Below are 19,459 nucleotides of genomic sequence, written 5' to 3' on the forward strand. Positions count from 1 at the left end.
TCTCTCTCTCTCTCTCTCTCTCTCTCTCTCTCTCTCTCTCTCTCTCTCTCTCTCTCTCTATCTCTCTCTCTCTCTCTCTCTCTCTCTCTCTCTCTCACACACACACACACACACACACTCACTCACTCAATTGCAAATACACAAATAGATAGAGAACAAAGGGTAACAATAAGACCTACCTCAAGTTGAAGAGAGAATGATATTCGATCCACTAGCTTTACTGGCTAGCAACCTCGTGCCTTGCCTCTACAAAATCACACACATAGACCAAAACAACAAAAAACTTATGATCTCTCTCTTTCCCTCCCTCTCTCTCAATTTAAGAGAGAGAGAGAGAGAGAGAGAGAGAGAGAGAGAGAGAGAGAGAGAGAGAGAGAGAGAGAGAGAGAGTGATCAATAACCTCAAAGATAATTACATCATTAACTTTATCAATTTTCTTCTTGGAATGCACTTCAATATTTCCCTAATAATGAAGTGATTTTCCTCAAGGCTCTTACATCTGCTACCCACAATGTAAAATCCATCCAGTAATCCCAATGCCTCTTTGATTAAGAGGAGCTTGAGATTGTCATCTAGCCTGTAAGGGTCTAAGACTATATAAATATACCATGGGTTAACATCATCCCATCTATCAAACCCAAGAAGAACCCATTTTGGGCTAGGTTGGCACCCAAAAAAACCCAACTTTGGCATCTCCTCAAAGAAGATCGTATCTGACAATTTATTATTGTCATAGGTTAACTTTAAAATATCTAATGCCATGTTTCTACATAAAATGGAATCAAACTTCACATCAATAACAATCATGATCTTCTTTATAGTTAGCAACAGAGAGAGAGAGAGCATTAGATAAGAAGGAGAGAGACAAAGAAAATATTTATAAAAATAAATAAAGACTATTCAAATACCAATGGTTACAGAAGAAGAACACAACCATATTTATTTTCGAATGAACTTATGATTTGGGATACATTTAATAACTTCGTCAAATACTTGACCTACTTAATCTCTTGGGCCAAAGACATTATAGTCTATTTCATAAAGATCAAGCAAGCCTAGACTTTATTTAATATTCATTAGCATAATATTTTCATTTAAATTTCCTAAATCTAAACGTATAATAATTTTAAAAACATCATTCCATCCAACAGCATGAATCACCCATGGCCCAAACCAGCTTGGACTATGAAAAAAGTGACGCTCAAATTCTGTAGCCAAATTCACCCTTTCCTCAAAGGAAAGAGTACTCCTCATGTGCTAAAAAAAATGCAAGTCACCTCTTCCATCTCTGTCAATTATACATACATACATATAGGTAATTACATGCATGATTACTGTGTGCATATGTATATAAATCAAAATTGTAGCTACTATGTGCAAAGATATACAAAGATGTGACATATAAATAAACACATCTAATTACAAAGATCGCCATGAAAATTAAAAAGCATAATGCACTCTCTATTTTAAGGCTACATGTGAAGCGAGAGGAATGCGGATTCTAGCTGTGTCAACTTTTTGTCATCATTTTGGTTTTTTATGAGCCTATATCTCCCAGACAACTTTGGGTTTTTTATGAGCCTATATCTCCCAGACAACTTTGGGTCAAATTTTGAACCGAACTTTCAGATGATTTTTTCCATGGCTTGCAGAGAAGGTGTGTTGATGTTGGTGTTTGTCAATCTATAGTTAAGAATCAAGCTACAACAATATGGAAAATGTCTACATGATTTTGAAGGATTGCCTCTTCCTGATAGATCAACTATTGCTACTATCAACAATGGAAAGAGATGATGTTTGATGCAATAGGTTGATTTGTCTCTTTCCATAGAAATGAGTCTTAATAGTTGTTAATCTAAAGCATTCCATACCATCCTTGGGGCCATTAATTTGAACAATGGTGGTGCTTTTTTCCTTGATGGACCAAGCGGATTAGGCAAAACATATATATATAATACCTTGCTATCTCGATTACATGGAGATAATCAAGTTGCTTTGGCATGTGCATCTTCGAGAATAGCTGTATTGTTACTTTCAAATGGATGCACTGCACACTCACGTGCACACTCACGTTTCAAAATCCCATTGGTTTTGAATACTTCTAGCACATGTAATATTAAAGCTAACAACCCATTGGCCGAGATGTTCAAGCTTGCAATATTGATCATTTGGAATGAGGCTCCAATGATGCATAGGTATGCATATGAAGCATTGAACAAGACATTAAAAGATATCATGCAACGTGATATAGTGTTTGGTGGTAAAATTATGCTCTTTGGCAGTGACTTTAGGCAAAGCTTACCTTTTGTTGTCATCGCAAAGGGAGCACGTGTGGATATTGTTGATGCAACGTTGTGCCAGTCATATAGTTGGAGACATGTGAATGTTTTAAACCTCACCCAAAACATGCCGGTCATTCAAAGTGGTTATGATTCTACAAAACTAGAATTTGTCAATTTGACTTTACAAATTGGGGATAGCTCTATAGACCATCCAAAACAATGAAGGTAGAGTGATAATTCCACCCCCACGAATGTTGATCCATGGGAAGTCCTTGATGAGTTTGGTAGAATGGGTGTACAGAGATCTTCAAAGAGTGGAGGATTATGCATGCTTCTTCAGAAACCACGCTATTCTTGCACCACAAAATCAAGAGGTAGGTGAGATTAATGAACTAGCCTTGAATGCATTACCTAGTCTTGAAAGAGAATACCTCAGTGCAGATTTTCTAAGAGTGACATAATATTATATGCAGTTAAGTACTTGAATAGTTTGAGTCTGGGTGGTGGTTACCCTCCTCAGGGCTTGCTTTTAAAGATGAATGCTCCTCCGTAATTTGGATCAGACTGATATGTAAGCAATTTCACTCAAAGGTGATAGAAGTAAAAATTATTATAGGTACAAACATTGGAGACTGGGTCCTTATTCCAAGGATAACATGAGAAGGAGACGATTTCCTTTGAGACTAGCTTTTGGTATATCAATAAATAAGTCCCAAGGTCAAACATTAAGTGTATTGGGACTTTATTTGGCCACACAAGTACTCATGCATGGACAATTGTATGTTGCTATGTCACTTGTTAGATCATCAGATGTAGCGAAAATGTGTGTAAAAGATACCATGGACCATGAAAGCAGCATGAAGGTACAAATGAAGTCTACACAGCTAATGTTATCTACAAAGAGGTATTGCAAATGGCATCTAGAAGAATGTAAATGTACTGTATGCCCATAAAATAGCCTACAAATTCTAGAGACTACATTTGTAGTTATTGTTGTATTATCAATCAAGTAAACATTTGGAAGGAGAATGTTTGCAAAGATGTGGCATGTGCAATCTATGTTGTCTTTCAGTAAGTGTACATGCTTTCAAGTTTATTGATGTTTCTTTTAGATTGACATTTTTATTTTTGTGTGATGAGAAGACATGAAGATAAATAGGATTTGGATGGCAAAATTCCTGCAATTTATCTCCCACACTGGCGTTTCCATTGTCGGTAATATTGAATCGATATATATAAATATACTTACATTGTCTAGAATAAATGGATGACATTGAGGTAAAGCCACCATGTAGATCCAGAAGTATGGAGTGCCCCATCTATTGCTGAAGGGGTGGTTCAAAATTTTGAGATGACTATGGGAGCATGGTGAGTTCTTCTTTGTTTTTATAACATTTGAATAAGAAAATGTTTTGCTTTTGACTTGCTTTCCTTTAATGTGGCATTATTAAATTTTCTTACTTAGTTCGAAATACTTAACGTCCATAGAGAGAGAGAGAGAGAGAGAGAGAGAGAGAGAGAGAGAGAGAGAGAGAGAGAGAGAGAGAGAGAGAGAGAGAGAGAGAGAGAGAGAGCTCATAATCGTGCATAAATGATTAATGGAGGTATTGTTGTATTTAATATCATAGGTAATACTGCATAGGATGGATGTGGCAAGGAGATCATTTTCATTTATTTATGGGGCGATGGACAAGATATTGAAGGTATTGGTGCTGACGTTTGCTATAACATAGTCATCATTGTTTACTATAATCTATTTCATTTTCATAGCTCAATTGTACACCTCCATCTTGGCAAGGACAATCTACAACATCTCTAATGATCGAACTATTAGAGTGTACATGTGTATTACAATATAAAAATCTATTTTTTGGGGGATTTTTTGGCGTTTTAATGCATATAAAAATTTATATTGATACATTTTCTTAAAATAAGGAATATCTTTATATTTTGGAACCTAGATTATTGCTAGGTTTATATGGTCCAGACGCTTACACAACGAGAGCTTTGGGCTGCTTGGAATTTACATTCTAAGATTGTAAAAGATTGCAGATCAACTTCATGTGCGTGCAATGTTTGTAGGCTATGAAAAGCCTGATCGGATATATCGGTGCATAGGCATTGGATAGTACTGAATTTTTCAATTTGGCGTTTATAAGCCTATTCAAACGCCATTCGTCTCAAATGTTGATCCACCGAATGAGTTTTGTAAGGTTCTATCTTTCACCTTTTTTAAAAATTTAAAATTATATTTTGCCATAGCCAACGTTATTATCTTATATATATTTTTTGGGCAGATGGCGGCGGCGAGGAGCATAGGCTTCCAAGGAAAGATAATCCAGTCGCTTGAAGATTATTTTAATGGTTTACCCTGGGTTGGAATGATAGATACATATGTATGCCAATTTTGGTGCTTATTCAAAGAAACTAAGTGTTTTGGGAGCTTTGATATTGTGGAAATCATGGTGTGGATATATATATGTAGGTTGTTAAGTTGACGACCATGAGGCTTAAAGTGGGCTTTAAATATAAGGCCTTTTTCTCATCTTCCTACAAGGCTAGAATACTCTTGCCCGTCGTAGACGGGTCATGCCACTAGTAGGACTTAAATAGGGTCCGGATATTTATTTATTTTGTTTGAGATCATCCCTCCCCTCCCCCCTCCCCCCTCCCCTCTCTCTCCCCCCAAGCCATTCTCTACAAAGGAGTCCCTTCCTAAATAAACCCCCCCTCTCTCTCTCTCTCTCTCTCTCTCTCTCTCTCCTAGCCATTCTCTACAGAGGGACCCCTTCCTAAATAAACCCTCTCTCTCCCCAAAAAAAGCCCCTTCCAAAACTCTGTGTATGTCTACCTCTCTCTCAACTTTGTATTTCCCCCTTATCTTCCTTTACATGGAGATGCCTCTCTCTTTGGCCTATGCCTCTGCCTCTCATACACATCTAGCTCGGTGTCTCTTTTGTGTGGTGAGAAAAGGATGAAGGTTGTTGTCTCCAACCCAAGTAAAGGTTTTTGGTAGTATAAGATATGAACTCTCTCTCTTAGCCCCTCCCCACCAACACCCCCCCCACACATCTTTTTATCTCCATATCTATTTAGGCAATGAAATTATCGATTACGGTTGCATGGCTGAGCTTTATGGAGGGCACAAGTAAAGATGGCAATTTCTTGGATGGAACGCATGAGGCAGATTTCTAGACATTAGAAACCTTTCCTCTTTACTTGGGCAACGAAAAAAACGTTTTTAAAAATCATGTGAAAATTTTAAATTTCCAAATTCATATTAACCTTTAAGCATTGCTATAAAAACCTTATGCTATGAGCATGCTCCCACCCATTGGTGCAAGTTAAAGTTACCCCTAACGAGGCCCAGCCCAGCCCCTCCCTCTTCGGCCTTGTCCTCATGAGTGACTAGGTGCCTCTCTCTTGGGGGTCAAGATAATCACATCTTCGAACCCAAGGAGGCCTTGTAACACTTAGAGCTTACAACAACAATTGCCTAGCCCCTCCCTCTTCGGCCTTGTCCTCATGAGTGACTAGGTGCCTCTCTCTTGGGGGTCAAGATAATCACATCTTCGAACCCAAGGAGGCCTTGTAACACGTAGAGCTTACAACAACAATTGCAACGAAAATATTTGATTTAGACAATGGCATTATGAGAGGTTTTAATCCTTTTTTTGAGTTTTTGAGTTAAACGTATCCATCAAGGAAATGTAGGAGAAGACTTGAGCCTAGATCCTTTTAATCCTTTTTTTGAGTTTTTGAGTTAAACGTATCCGTCAAGGAAATGTAGGAGAAGACTTGAGCCTAGATCCAACATTGGTCCCAAGATCCAACCACAACCCTACCACTCAGTCCTCCCGAGGATGGATCTAATTCATTAGTTGAAGGCAAGTTTGTTGTCCAATTATTTCATCACGATTCAATTCCTCTTACAAAGATTCTATCATATGAACAAACAAAATCATTGGCAATCTCCAGACACAAAGTTCTCAAACAGAGAAAGACATAGCCAAACATTTCTTTCATAAAACGATAACCACTTGGTAGATCTTACCGAATCCTTTCATTGGTTCCCTTGATACCCATTTGAACCTCGGGATTTTTGAAATCTTACCACCTATAGACTCTTTCAAGAGTCATGGGTCACGAACCTATTGTGATCCACATCTTAAGAGACCTCATCATCCTGGTCACCTAGTGGGACCTTGAGGAGGGATTTGGATCAACGTTCCTCCACTCCTCATCTTTCCTTCACTAGGCCATTTCCCCACCTAAGTGAGAGGTCATTGACTACTTCCCCACCTAAATGAGAGGTCATTGACTACTTCCCCACCTAAATGAGAGGCCAATAGAATATATTATCACTTTTCCACACAAGAGATTAAGTATCCATCCCTCAGATTGGAGGACATCCCCACTTGGCATAGTGAATATGACCATCTATTAGTGTGCACACCACTAAATATGCCATAATCCTTATCCTAAGCCAATAACCCCTGAAGTGGACAAGTACGGATGTACTTATCCACTTAAAAGTCTTTAAGTATGGATGTACTTATCCACTTAAAAGTCTTTAAGTATGGATGTACTTATCCACTTAAGAGTCTTCAAGCACTCCAAGGTAGTTGAGGATCCATTGATGCACTCGTGTGCATCACAAGTCACCACACACTAATCGATTCATGCATTGAGGCCTTTCCAAGACTAGAGTGTTATAACCCCTACTTGTGTGTCACACCTCCGCAACACTGAATCGCCTAATCTACTTCTTCGTAACAGCCACAAGCCTTTCATGCCTCAATATTCTAGAGCCTAACATTGAACCACCCAATTGACTTCTCTTGCCAATACAAACACAAACTAGGCCTCCCAAAACCTCAGGACTAAGTGGCACGGAGTCTTAAAGACCCTTGTTAGGTGACATCAATGGATGGCATTGATAAAAAATCGCGACATCTTTTTTAGGCCGTTGGATAAAGTAAACTAGGTCCAATAACTAGGGCCAATAAACTAGGTTACTAAGCGATCATAGTTTACTTCCTAATTTACTAAACGGGCATAGTTTAATTCCTAGTTTACTAATCGATCATAGTTTACTTTCTAGTTTACTAAGTGGGCATAGTTTACTTCCTAGTTTGCATGATGGAATGAGGGTGAATTTGGGTTTGGGACTTAGAAAATTTTGGAGCAAGATGTTATGTGCAAAAGAGGATTTATACTCGATATGTTGGGTCACCATTGGAAACATCTTATCACTACACTATATCTTCAAGCAACAAAACCATGTGATTTCAAGCCATTATATTCTATGTTTTTCATCCTTAATTTACTTGCCCTAGTTTACTTTATCTGACGGTCCAAAAAAAAATGTCGTTAATTTTGATCAATGCCATCCAATGATGTCACTTGACAAGGGTTTTTAAGACCCTGTGGCACTTAGTCCTGAGGCTCCCAAAGGATTGGTTATAGCAACAAAGCTATGAATTGGACAAGTGGCAGCTTCCTCTTCCTAGATTAATAAGAACCCAGAAACTCGCATTCTCAAGTAGCGCGCCTTTACTTCTATAATGGCAGACTCTGCTGCGACAACAGTTCTAGTCACAGGTGCTGGTGGAAGAACCGGTAAGGTATATGAGAGAGAGAGAGAGAGGGGTATTAACGTCGGTAGGGCATATATGAGAGAGAGAGAGAGAGAGGGGATGATGATGATGTTGTGTCCACTTTGCTGCAGGACAAATTGTATATGAGAAGCTGAAGCAGAGGGCAGACAAGTTTTGTGTGAGAGGGCTTGTGAGATCGGATGCTAGCAAGGCGAAGATCGGAGGGGGCGAGGATGTGTACATAGCCAACATCACTCAAGCAGAGAGTCTGGGTCCGGTCTTCGTGGGCGTGGATGTGCTCATCATCCTCACCAGTGCTGCCCCCCAGATGAAGCCAGGCTTCGATCCAAGCAAAGGAGGGCGCCCCGAGTTCTACTACGAAGACGGGGCGTACCCTGAGCAGGTAAACAATTGCTTTCTAAGTTGCTCATGCACCTTGTAAGCACCTAGGTTTTGAAGATGGGCAGGTGACGTCATTAGTTTACCTCTCAAACTAGCCGGCTTCAGAAGTGAGAGCTAAATTAGAGTTATGTATTTTCATCACATCATAATGTTTCCATGAAACCAAACAGAGTCTTTGTAACAATTGGTTGGCTAGTAGCGAACTTAAGTTTGAAAGTTGAATCCCCCCTGCTCTCTGTAGCCACTGGGAGACAGAAGCCGTCATGTTATTGATACCTGGATAAAACCAAAGCATGTGTTGCACAGCCTTCCCTCTGAGCTCTCTTGACTGCGAGAATAAGTGGGCGAGTAGCAATAGGACACCCTTGCCTGACTGATCTCTTCAAAACAAACCTGCCCACTATCTGGCCGTTAACCAGGAGGGAACAGTGAGGACATAAGTCATGTTCACCATTCTGGCTGAAATTCCCAACCTGTTACATATTACTCCAGTACTCTCTCACATGCTTGTTCCCTTGCTGTCAGTCTGAGCCTGCACATCTGCCTTGCTTCCTTCTTCCCCATTAATCCTGACCCATCCTGAACTCTTATTCTCTGTCAATCCCTCTTCCGTCTTAGAAAACAATAAAGTGCCCAAGCTCACCACACTTGAATTAGGTGTGTACGCTGCCGCAATGGTCCCGAATTTCAAGTGTATTTTGCAAAACTCTATGCTTTCCCAACAATATTTGCTACAGTAGTGTGCTACAAGAGACAGATCTTGCTGTCTCTTTTCCCAGGTAGAATGTTATGTACATGGACACTAATCTATGGATTAGGGAACTAATCCAGCGGGGTTAGGGGGGCTTGAGATTAGGGATTTGGAGGCAGATACCCCCTCCCCTCTTTTCCGCCTTTCCAGAACATTCCCGCTGCCCTCGGGCCTGAAGCGGAGGCAGCCAGCCAGCTTAGTCCGCCGGTTGATCCATCGTTTCGGGAGCCGGTAGAGATGGCCATCGCTGCCTCACCTCTGCCTCCAGAGTCGTTAGGCAGGCCCCTGAGGGTGCTGGGGCAGCCAGTTGACTACAGCTTCTTCCGATGCCTTCCCGTTGAAGGAGCTGGTATGTTCGAGGAGACGGGTTCCCATTCGCATGTGTAATGTTGTATCACTCTAGACTGTCCACCCTAGAGAGTAGCACGATGATCATCTCTTTCCCACTAAGTGCAGCACAAGGGACGGACTGGAGCACGGAGTCGGTGTCCACCGCTATTAAGGGGCAGGCCATTGATCTCTTGCATCATTTGAATGGCTTGCATATCAGTGATGTGCTTACCCACCTCTCGGGTGGAGTTGGGAGGATCGGGCCCAGAGATCAGGCCAGGGAGGTGGTGTCCTCCAGCTTGGAGGTGCTGCTCTTTGTGCTTCTTCATGTTTCAGTGGCAGTACCACTTTCCCTCTCCTACAGATACCTGCACTGTGACAGGTGGAGTCCAAAGGATGCATACTCCAGGGCTCAAACAGAGTGGCTCCATATGGAGGCTAGGATTCATGCCCATCTAGCGCGGAGATTCTTGGAATTGATTGAACCAGTAGTACGGAGAAAAGCGCTTGCGTGGCTCCAACTTATCTACCCCAAGACCGACAGTGATTACTCTCCATCGAAACCCATGCCCAAGACTCTTCGAGTGGAAGGTAGTTTAGACAATTCCTCTTCCCACCGATCTTAGTTATGTGGATTGTCTCATGGAACATCCACAGTTTGGGGAGTCCACAGTGCTTTCAGAGGCATGGTTTCCTTAGAGAGGAGCTCCACAGAGCAGTTCTTGATTTGGAGGTTTGGCAGAGAAATGATTGCATCTTCATTTCCGAGGAGAAGTATGTGAAGAAGTTGCTTGCAACTTATGGTTTGACAGATTGCTCTTTTCTCTCGTCCTATGGATCCCAATGCGAAATTGTCTAAGGAGGATGATACACCTTTGGTGGATTCCACAGAATACTGGCAGTTAGTTGGCTCCTTGCTTTATCTTGTCAACACCCGACCGGATCTCTCTTATGCTATGAGCGTACTCAGCCAGTTCTCTTCAGCAGCTCGGAGATCTCATTGGCAGGCAGCTTTGAGAGTGCTTCGGTATCTGTCACTAGCCAGGGGTTTGGTGGACTCCACGATGCCTAAATATTTGGAAAGTACAAGCTTTGGGAATGGGGGATTATCCTAGAATACAAAGGACCACACTCCTAAAATTTAGGAGAGTTGCTATTTTTGGCCCGACTCCGATGAAAATTATGTTCGCGTCATTACATCTGGAATTGAGCAGATACCAAGAGTTGGCAAAGTGCCTATGACAGAATGTCTACCAGTTGGGATATTTTTAGAGATAAAGTTTATGGAAGGACCCATCTCTTAGATTGGGACATGTGGCAAACAAGAAAGTGGACCAAAAGTGAGACAAGTGGCCTACCACTTGTTAGAAAGTGGATCAAAGTGAGACAAGTGGCCTCACGCTTGTCACTCCAGCTATTGTGTGGCTCTCCACTTGTCATTGTAGCCTTCTCTTGCCATTTTAGCTCATGGGAGGCCCAAATCTATAAATTGGAGCCCTCTCTCTTCATTAAAAGAGGCTCTCTTGCTGCACACTAGCCTCTACCACTGTTACAGGCTGCCCTAATGATGGCTACTCTCTTTCTCTCTTGAAGGCTGCCCATGAAGAATACCGGCTGTTGGGGACTGTTTTGGAGGCTTCCATCGCGAAGAAATACTGAAGGCAAGGGTATTTAATCATTTATCATTGTAGCCTTCTCTTGCCATTTTAGCTCATGGGAGGCCCAAATCTATAAATTGGAGCCCTCTCTCTTCATTAAAAGAGGCTCTCTTGCTGCACACTAGCCTCTACCACTGTTACAGGCTGCCCTAATGATGGCTACTCTCTTTCTCTCTTGAAGGCTGCCCATGAAGAATACCGGCTGTTGGGGACTGTTTTGGAGGCTTCCATCGCGAAGAAATACTGAAGGCAAGGGTATTTAATCATTTATTATGATTTCTAGCCATTGTACTTGTTGTACTAGCCTTTGTACCTGTTGTATCAGCCATTGTACTGGCTGTACCAATCCTTGTACTTGTTGTACTTGCTGTACCACCCATGTATCGGCTGCACCAGCTTTTGTACTTACTGTACCAGCCACTGTACCTGTTGTACTAGTCACTACATGTTGTACCAGCATTTGTACTTGCTGCACTTGCTGTACTAGCCACCGTACCGGCTGTACCAGCCACTGTACCTACTGTACTAGCCACTGTACCGGCTGTACCAACCATTGTACCTGTTGTACCGGCTGAATGGAGAGTTGTACTTGCTGTACCAGCTCTATTGCATGAAGACTCGTGGTTTTTTTGGGGAAGAATCAGTACCCACACGAAGGTATATGGATTATGTTGTTGGCTCGGCATTTCTACAGCCTATGTTCCGGCTTGGTTGCCTCGTGTTGGGCTGTGTTATGGCATTTGTATATGGATAATCCGGCATCTCCCGTGGGGAGAGTAAGGCCCTTAAAGCTTGTACATGAAATTATTCTCCTTGGGTAATAAAATACTCCAAGGGGGGGGTCGGCCCATTCCGGCCTCTAGGCGGTGTCACACGTGCAAGCTCCATTTTCAGCATTTGTGGATGTTTTGTCCAGCTTTTAAATGTTTAAATGTTTTAATATGCATTGATGGTATCAACAAGTGTGTCAAAGGCCCTAGTCCCCCGGGCACTCACCGCCGCGAGTTTCATTGGTATCAGAGCATAGGCTTTCTTGGAAGCGGAGGCTTCCTTCTATCAATAAGAAAGAGAAAAGATCTCAAGTGGGGACCATACTTACCATCATTGCTGTTAAGCATGGCCAGCCGTTTCATAGCTTATGAAGCAAGAGCATGAGCAGTAGACAGCTTGTTGATCTAAGGATTTATGAATTCACAAAATTTTATCTTGGAAGTGTGGAGTTGGCTTCATGTGCACACGTTTAGCACTCTTTCCATATGGATATTGTGGATTATATTATCAAGCTTACAGGTAAGCTATATGGAGATATATCTCAGGATATCTGAAGGATATGGTGACAAGATATTTCTTTTGGCTTCATGACCAACCTGGCAAAGAAAAGCTAAGTATACTTTGAGTTTGCAAAGTTGGTGCTGTTGCTATTTACTATGAAGTGTTTTTGATGTTCACTGATCCTTGTATAGCCATGCAAGGAGAAAGGTGGTGGTGTTTGCCTTGAGATGGTTTCAGGGAAACATTGTTTATGACTCCCTTTAAGAAATATTTGGATCTCTCATGGATATGATGCTTTTACAGATAAAGTCCATCTCTACTCGAAGGTGTGTGGTTAGCACGGAGTATGTGGCAAGAGTTATGGTATACAGGTCTATGGATTCCTGGACTATCCTCAGGTTTATGGATTATTCTTTTTGGCTTCCTTTATTTGGGATGCATTGGACTTATGAAACTCATGGTTCACATACCGTGTGTAGTGTTCTTTTGTCCTACGTGCTCTCTTGAAGATTGTTTCTACCATGTGTGGGTGGAACAATAGAGAGCAGATGGAAGGGAACATGGGCACTTCAGAGGGTAGTGTCGAGCACAACATACCGTGTGTAGTGTTCTCTTGTCCTACGTGCTCTCTTGAAGATTGTTTCTACCATATCTGGGTGGAATAATAGAGAGCAGATGGAAGGGAACATGGGCACTTGAGAGGGTAGTGTGAGTTGGTGGCCGAAATGCCTATAAACTATGTGTAGCAGAAATGCTTATGGAACACCAGGTTATCTATACCTGCGAGTGATTGTTTTATCTTGTTACTTGAGCCCACCTCTCATCCAAGGTGTGTGGTCAGAGTACCAACACGGAGTGCAAGTGGTAAAGTGGACATGACGCCTGGTTGGCACGGGACTTATGTCTATGCCAAGGGTCATGTGGACCGATGCCTTGTTGGCAGGAGACTGATTTGTCTCACCCATTTACTTGGGACATGGGTTATGATATCTGGACTTATGGGACTGATTTGTCTCGCCCATTTACTTGGGACATGATTATGATATCTGGACTTATGGGACTGTTTTGTCTCGTCCATTTATTTGGGACTGTTGGGGTAAAGGCGTTATGCCCACCCTTATAGTGTGTACAAGCCTCTAAGTTATAGTACATAGTACACTTAGTACTTTTAATGTACTAAGTGCACTATGTGTACTAGTGCAATATACATGTGTGATAGGGGAGTCACACACTCATGCTTTCATGAGTTGACTTATCCCCACAACTCTCTCTCTCTCTCTCCCTTGCTTCTCTGTGTATGTCTCCCATGAATGTGAGCTGTAAACCCTAACAGCAGGTTTCTCCCCATCAACTGGTATCAGAGCAAGGTCGCCTGTTGAACCTCTCTTGGAGCTGGTCGCCTGCTGAATTTTTCTTGAACTGGTCGCCTGCTGAATCTCTGACAGAGTTGCCTGTATCTTTTCTGGCTGCTGCCCAGCCAGCTGCGTGGGGTGCCCCAGCTGCCCAACAGCCAAGCGAGGACAGCAGTAGCAGGCAGGTGGGCGGAAGGAAAAGGTGGCCGGCAGCCACTATTGCGCTGAACACAGGCGAAGCAGGCCGATAGGTAAAGGCGAGCTCGTAGCGCTACAAGGCGTCAAAATAATAGGCCACGTAAGCCTCTAGGCAGGCGAGCGAAGAAGCAGGCGGGCGAAGAAGCAGTCGAGTGAAGAAGTTGACGAAGCGGTGTGCGTGATGCTTTCGCCATGCTGCCCTCGTCGTGTAGAGCTGATCGTGAAGCTGGGCGTAGACTGGGCGCTGGTGATCGCTTGAGCAGTGCAAGCGTCGTAGCGAACAGAAGCATCGCTGGTGAGCAAGGAGCACCTGGCAGACGCCCCTTCACGTCACTTTCTCCTCTACGCCAAAGACAGGGTCCTTCGCCTTCCCAAACAGGACCACATCTGTGACCAGCCCAAGCAACACCAAATTCAGCAAATTGCAGCATCATCATCGTGCAGCACTCTTTCTGCACCAACAATCTGCAGCAGCAAGAATTGCCCCCATCTCCTGCAACAGCCTGCAAATTGAAGATAAATCAAAAAAATTTCAAGGTATTCTGCTTCAATTTTTTTTGGGATTTGCAATTGAGCAAATACAGTAATCAATTGAGCAGGTACAGGTGCCCAATTGCTCAATTTTTTGAGCAAAATTGGCAAAATTGGGTGACATTGGTCACAATCAGGATAAATTTGCAGGAAATTGGTCAAATCAGGATCAATTTGCAAAAAATTGGATGTCGAAATTTGGGGCTTTTGATGTAATTGTGCAATTAAGCACTCATACATGCTGTATGATGTGAAAAATTGCACATTTGGGCAAAATTGCAGCAAATTGCAGCAAATTGCAGTGCAAATCAAGGGGCTTTTGTGCCGATTTGGTTGATTTGCATGCAGGCAATCGCATTTGATGCTGTGGATAATGTGTTGATGCCTTACAAGCACTCAATGTGCCTGTAAATCAAGGGGCTTTCATGTATTTGATGTATATGTGGCCAGGGGGAAGCATCTTGAACACTCTGGATGCCTTCATGTGCGTCAATGTACCATGCATGATCAGAAATTGATCTCAAATCAAGGGGCTTTTCAAGTTTGTATGCTTGTTGAGCTTGGCAAAGCAGCAGGCAAGACATTTATGCCTTGAATCCTCAAAAATCAGCTTGCAGTCAAGGGGCTTTTGCCCAATTTCTGTTCGGGACTGTTTTATGCAGTGTTCGTGACTGTAAAAATCTGATTTTCACTCATTTGGACAGCCAGGAGAGCATTTATTGCTACTGTACCTGCTGGTACAGATTTGGCACAGCTTTGTGCATGTTTTGGCATGGCTGTACACTGTTTTGAGTGATCAAAAGGTTCAAATTCAGCTGCTGAAATTGCCGGTACAGGTTTGGTACATCATTGGTGAGCGCTTAGTACTGCTGTACAGTACTTTGGAAGGGCAAAAGAGCACATTCAAGGTGCTGTCCAAAATCTGCAGCAACCAGATTTTGGTGTTTTCATCACAAAAAGTGGGAGAAAAGTTGCATTCTTGCTTCCGCAGTGGGAGATAAAGCTTGGGAGAACATTTGTGAGCACTTTGTGTGCTTTGGGTGCAGTGTTTGCACATCTTGGGTGCAGTGTTTGCACATTTGCAGGGAGTCAGGCATTACAGGTTGCATTTTGCTATGGCAACCACAGGTGAGAGCTCTTCATTGCTTCACATCAAGAAGCTTGAAGGCTCGCAGAATTATGATATTTGGCAAACCCAGTGCTACAATGTGTTGCTTCAGAAAAAGCAGCACAAGCCTATCAAAGAAAGGGGTGTGATGCCCGCTTCTCTTACGGCTGAAGAGTGGGAAGATATGGATGAGCTGGCAAGATCTACTATCATGTTGTCTGTGTCAGACTCATTACTTTTCAGCATTCGTGAAGAGAAGACAGCTTGGGGAATGTGGCAGAGATTGCAGGACTTGTATGCCCAACAAAGTGCCTCAAGCAAAGTGTATTGGTTGAAGAAACTCATAGGTCTTCAGATGAAGGAAGGGGCTTCTATGACAGCCCATCTAAATGAGTTTAATGGTATTGTCAGCCAGGTCATCAATCAAAAGTTGGCAATGGACGATGAGTTCAAAGCCACTTTTCTTTTATGCACTTTGCCAGAGAGTTGGGACACATTCAGGATAGCCACTAGTAATTCGCATGCTATGCTGTCATATGCAGATGTTGAGGGTGCTCTTCTTCAAGAAGAGATGAACAGGAAGAACAACTCTGTTGGAAAGTCCAATGCAATGAATGCACGTGGGAGATCCCAGCAAAGGGGGAAAAGCCAAGAAAGGGGAAGGAGCAAGTCTCGCTCCAAAAAGGATTTGGAATGCCATTATTGTGGCAAGAAGGGACACATTAAAAAGCAATGCTACAAATGGAAAAATGATCAGAAAGAAAAGGGAAAAAGGCAAAGACAAAGAGAAGGATGAAGCCAAAGATGTAAAGCCAAAGGGCAAAAGTGGAGTCAAGATCGAAGAAATCAATGTGTCACATGCAGGTGGCAGTGAGGATGAGGTCCTCTTTACGTCTTCACTTGATGCCCATTCACTTCTTACAGGTGGTCATGGTATGCACTCATGGATCATTGATTCAGGTGCCTCCTTTCATGTCACAGGTTGCAGAGACTTGTTTGTCAGGTACACTGCTGGCAATGAAGGAGTGGTTTATTTGGGTGATAACCATGCATGCAAAATTCTTGGCAGAGGTGATGTGAGGCTTGTATTTTCAGATGGCTCACAGCTTATGCTCCATGATGTCAGGCATGTGCCTGAGATCAAGAAGAATCTGCTTTCTACTGGACAGCTTGATGATGCTGATTATGTTACCACATTTGGTAGTGGAAAGTGGAAGATTAGTAAGGGCTCACTGGTTGTTGCCAGAGGCTCTAAGGTGGACACTCTTTATTTCATGCATGCAGGTGTTTGTCACCATGCTAATGTAAATGCAACCGAGCTGCCGGAAATTTCTATGTGGCATAGCCGGTTGGGACACATGAGTGTCAAGGGAATGGAGCAATTGTCTCGTTTGGGTTACTTGCCTTCTCTAAAGTTTTCAAGTTTTCAGTTTTGTGAGCATTGTATATATGGTAGGCAACTACAGTGCAAGCTCTTGGACAGAAAGATGCTCAGTTAGAGCTTGTGCATACAGATGTATGTGAGATGCCTCAGCTTTCTTTGGGAGGGGCAAAATACTTTGTGTCTTTTATAGATGATGCCACACGCAAGGTGTGGGTTTATCCTCTTCGTTTGAAGAGTGATACATTCTCAGTGTTTGAGAAGTTTGTTGCTCTTGTTGAGAATCAAACTGGCAAAACACTGAAGGCTTTGCGTTCCGACAATGGTGGAGAGTATATGTCCAAACAGTTTCAGGACTTTTGTGATGCTAAAGGCATCAAGAGGGAGCTTTCTACTCCTTATGATCCTCCACAAAACGGGACAGCAGAGAGGATGAACAGGACCATACAGGAGAAGGTCCGTTCTATGTTGTCACATGCTGCATTACCTCATGGTTTTTGGGCTGAAGCTGTTATGACAGCCGTACACCTTATAAATAGGTCACCTAACACGAGGCTTGGTGGGAAAGTGCCAGAAGAAGTATGGACAGGGAAGCCTCCGTCATACAAGCACTTGAGAGTGTTTGGTTGCGTTGCGTACGTGCACATACGCAGGGAAATGCGCACCAAACTTGATCCTAAGTCTCATAAATGCATATTCCTAGGATATGGTGACAGAGGTGAAATGGGGTATAGACTTTGGGATCCCATGAATAGAAAGATCATACGCAGCAATGATGTCATTTTTGATGAAACATGCATGTATAAGGAGCCTGCAAGGCAACAGGAGCCTGGCAGAGTCATCTTTGATGACGATGGACATCATGGACAACAACAAAGGGCTGTAAATCAGCCATTACAGCAGGAAAACCAGCCCTTAAATGGTGCTGAAAATGGTCCAAATGGACAGCCAGATATGGCAGAAGATATCCCTATGGATATACCACAGTTGGAGGATATACCGGGCATGATTTTTCAGCCTTATGGCATGGAACAGGAGCCACCAATGGGTGATATGCAGGCTGGACAGCAACCTGCAAATGATGGTCATTGGGTACGGAGGTCCACTAGACCCTCCAGAGCCCCTGACAGGTTTGTTCCAGGGGTTGACTACTTGATGCTAACTGACTGTGGGGAGCCCTCATGTTACGAAGAGGCTTTACAGAGGGCAGACAAGGCTCTATGGGAGCGTGCCATGAAGTCAGAGATGGATTCTCTGCACAAAAATGGAACATGGAAATTGGTGCATTTGCCTGCAGGCAAGAAGGTTTTGCCATGCAAGTGGGTATACAGGCTCAAAGTTGCATCAGATGCTAAGCCAAGATACAAAGCCAGGTTAGTGGCTAAGGGCTTCAAGCAGGAATATGGTGTGGACTTTGAGGAGATCTTCTCTCCAGTGGTCAAAATGACCACACTTAGAGCTGTGTTAGCTTTGGTTGCACATGATGATCTGGACTTGATTCAGATGGATGTGAAGACTGCTTTTCTTCACGGTGATCTCCATGAGGAGATATATATGCAGCAGCCAGAGGGTTATGCAGTAAGTGGAAAGGAGAAGCTTGTATGCAAGCTGAAAAAGAGTCTTTATGGGCTCAAACAGGCACCAAGAGAATGGTATCATAAATTTGATACATTCATGAAATCTCAGAAATTCAGGAGAAGTGACATAGATCACTGCTTGTACACCAAGAAAGCTTTGGATGGCAGTCTCTTGATTCTCATTTTGTATGTTGATGATATGTTGATTGCCGGAAAATCTCGTAAAGAGATGGATGCCTTAAAGCAGAGGCTGCATCAAACCTTTGATATGAAGGATTTGGGTGATGCAAATCACATTTTGGGTATGCGGATACTTCGGGACAGAAATCAGCATGTGTTGTATTTGTCTCAGAAGGAATACATTGGCAAAGTCTTGCAGAGGTTCAATATGGACGGGGGGAAGAAAGCTAGTACTCCTTTGCCTCCATATGTGAAACTCAGTGCTATGGACAGCCCATAGTCGGATAGTGACAGGGCTGATATGGCCAAGATTCCGTATGCTTCAGCTTGTGGCAGTCTCATGTATGCCATGGTTGCTACTAGGCCGGACATTGCATTTGCAGTGGGAGTGGTTTCTAGATACATGGCCAACCCTGGCAAGAAGCATTGGGAAGCAGTGAAAGGTGTCATGAGATACCTGAAGGGCACACAGGATTTGTGCATTTGCTTTGGCAAACAGGATGCATTAGTGCATGGTTACACGGATTCGGATTATGCCGGTCATCCAGATAACCGGAAGTCTACTACCGGTTATGTCTTTACATTCACAGGAGGTGCTGTGTCATGGATATCCAGGATGCAGAAGTGCACAGCCTTATCTACTACAGAGGCCGAGTATATTGCAGCCACAGAGGCTTGCAAGGAGGCATTATGGCTATCTCGGTTAGTGGTTGATTTGGGTTATACAGGGGATATTCCATTGTTGCATTGTGACAGTCAGAGTGCCATTCAGTTGGCAAAGAACCCTGTTTTTCATGCAAAGACGAAGCATGTGGATGTGAAGTATCACTTCATCA

General features: G+C 42.9%; 1 protein-coding gene across 1 annotated transcript in view; it reads left to right on the top strand.

Annotated features, from left to right (window-relative positions):
- Positions 1-7,748: 7,748 nt before the first annotated feature.
- LOC147617368 (uncharacterized protein At5g02240-like) overlaps positions 7,749-19,459 on the top strand; it is a 97,495-nt gene continuing 85,784 nt past the window's right edge. Inside the window, exons 1-2 of the mRNA XM_086775626.1 lie at positions 7,749-7,905; positions 8,015-8,286. Of these exons, the coding sequence (XP_086631752.1) occupies positions 7,851-7,905; positions 8,015-8,286 (327 nt within the window). The 5' untranslated portion in view covers positions 7,749-7,850. The remainder of the gene's footprint in view (positions 7,906-8,014; positions 8,287-19,459) is intronic.

Source organism: Cibotium barometz, chromosome 36 (assembly GCF_041138505.1).
Source record: "Cibotium barometz isolate CiBa-2024 chromosome 36, ASM4113850v1, whole genome shotgun sequence".
Classification (NCBI taxonomy): domain Eukaryota; kingdom Viridiplantae; phylum Streptophyta; class Polypodiopsida; order Cyatheales; family Cibotiaceae; genus Cibotium; species Cibotium barometz.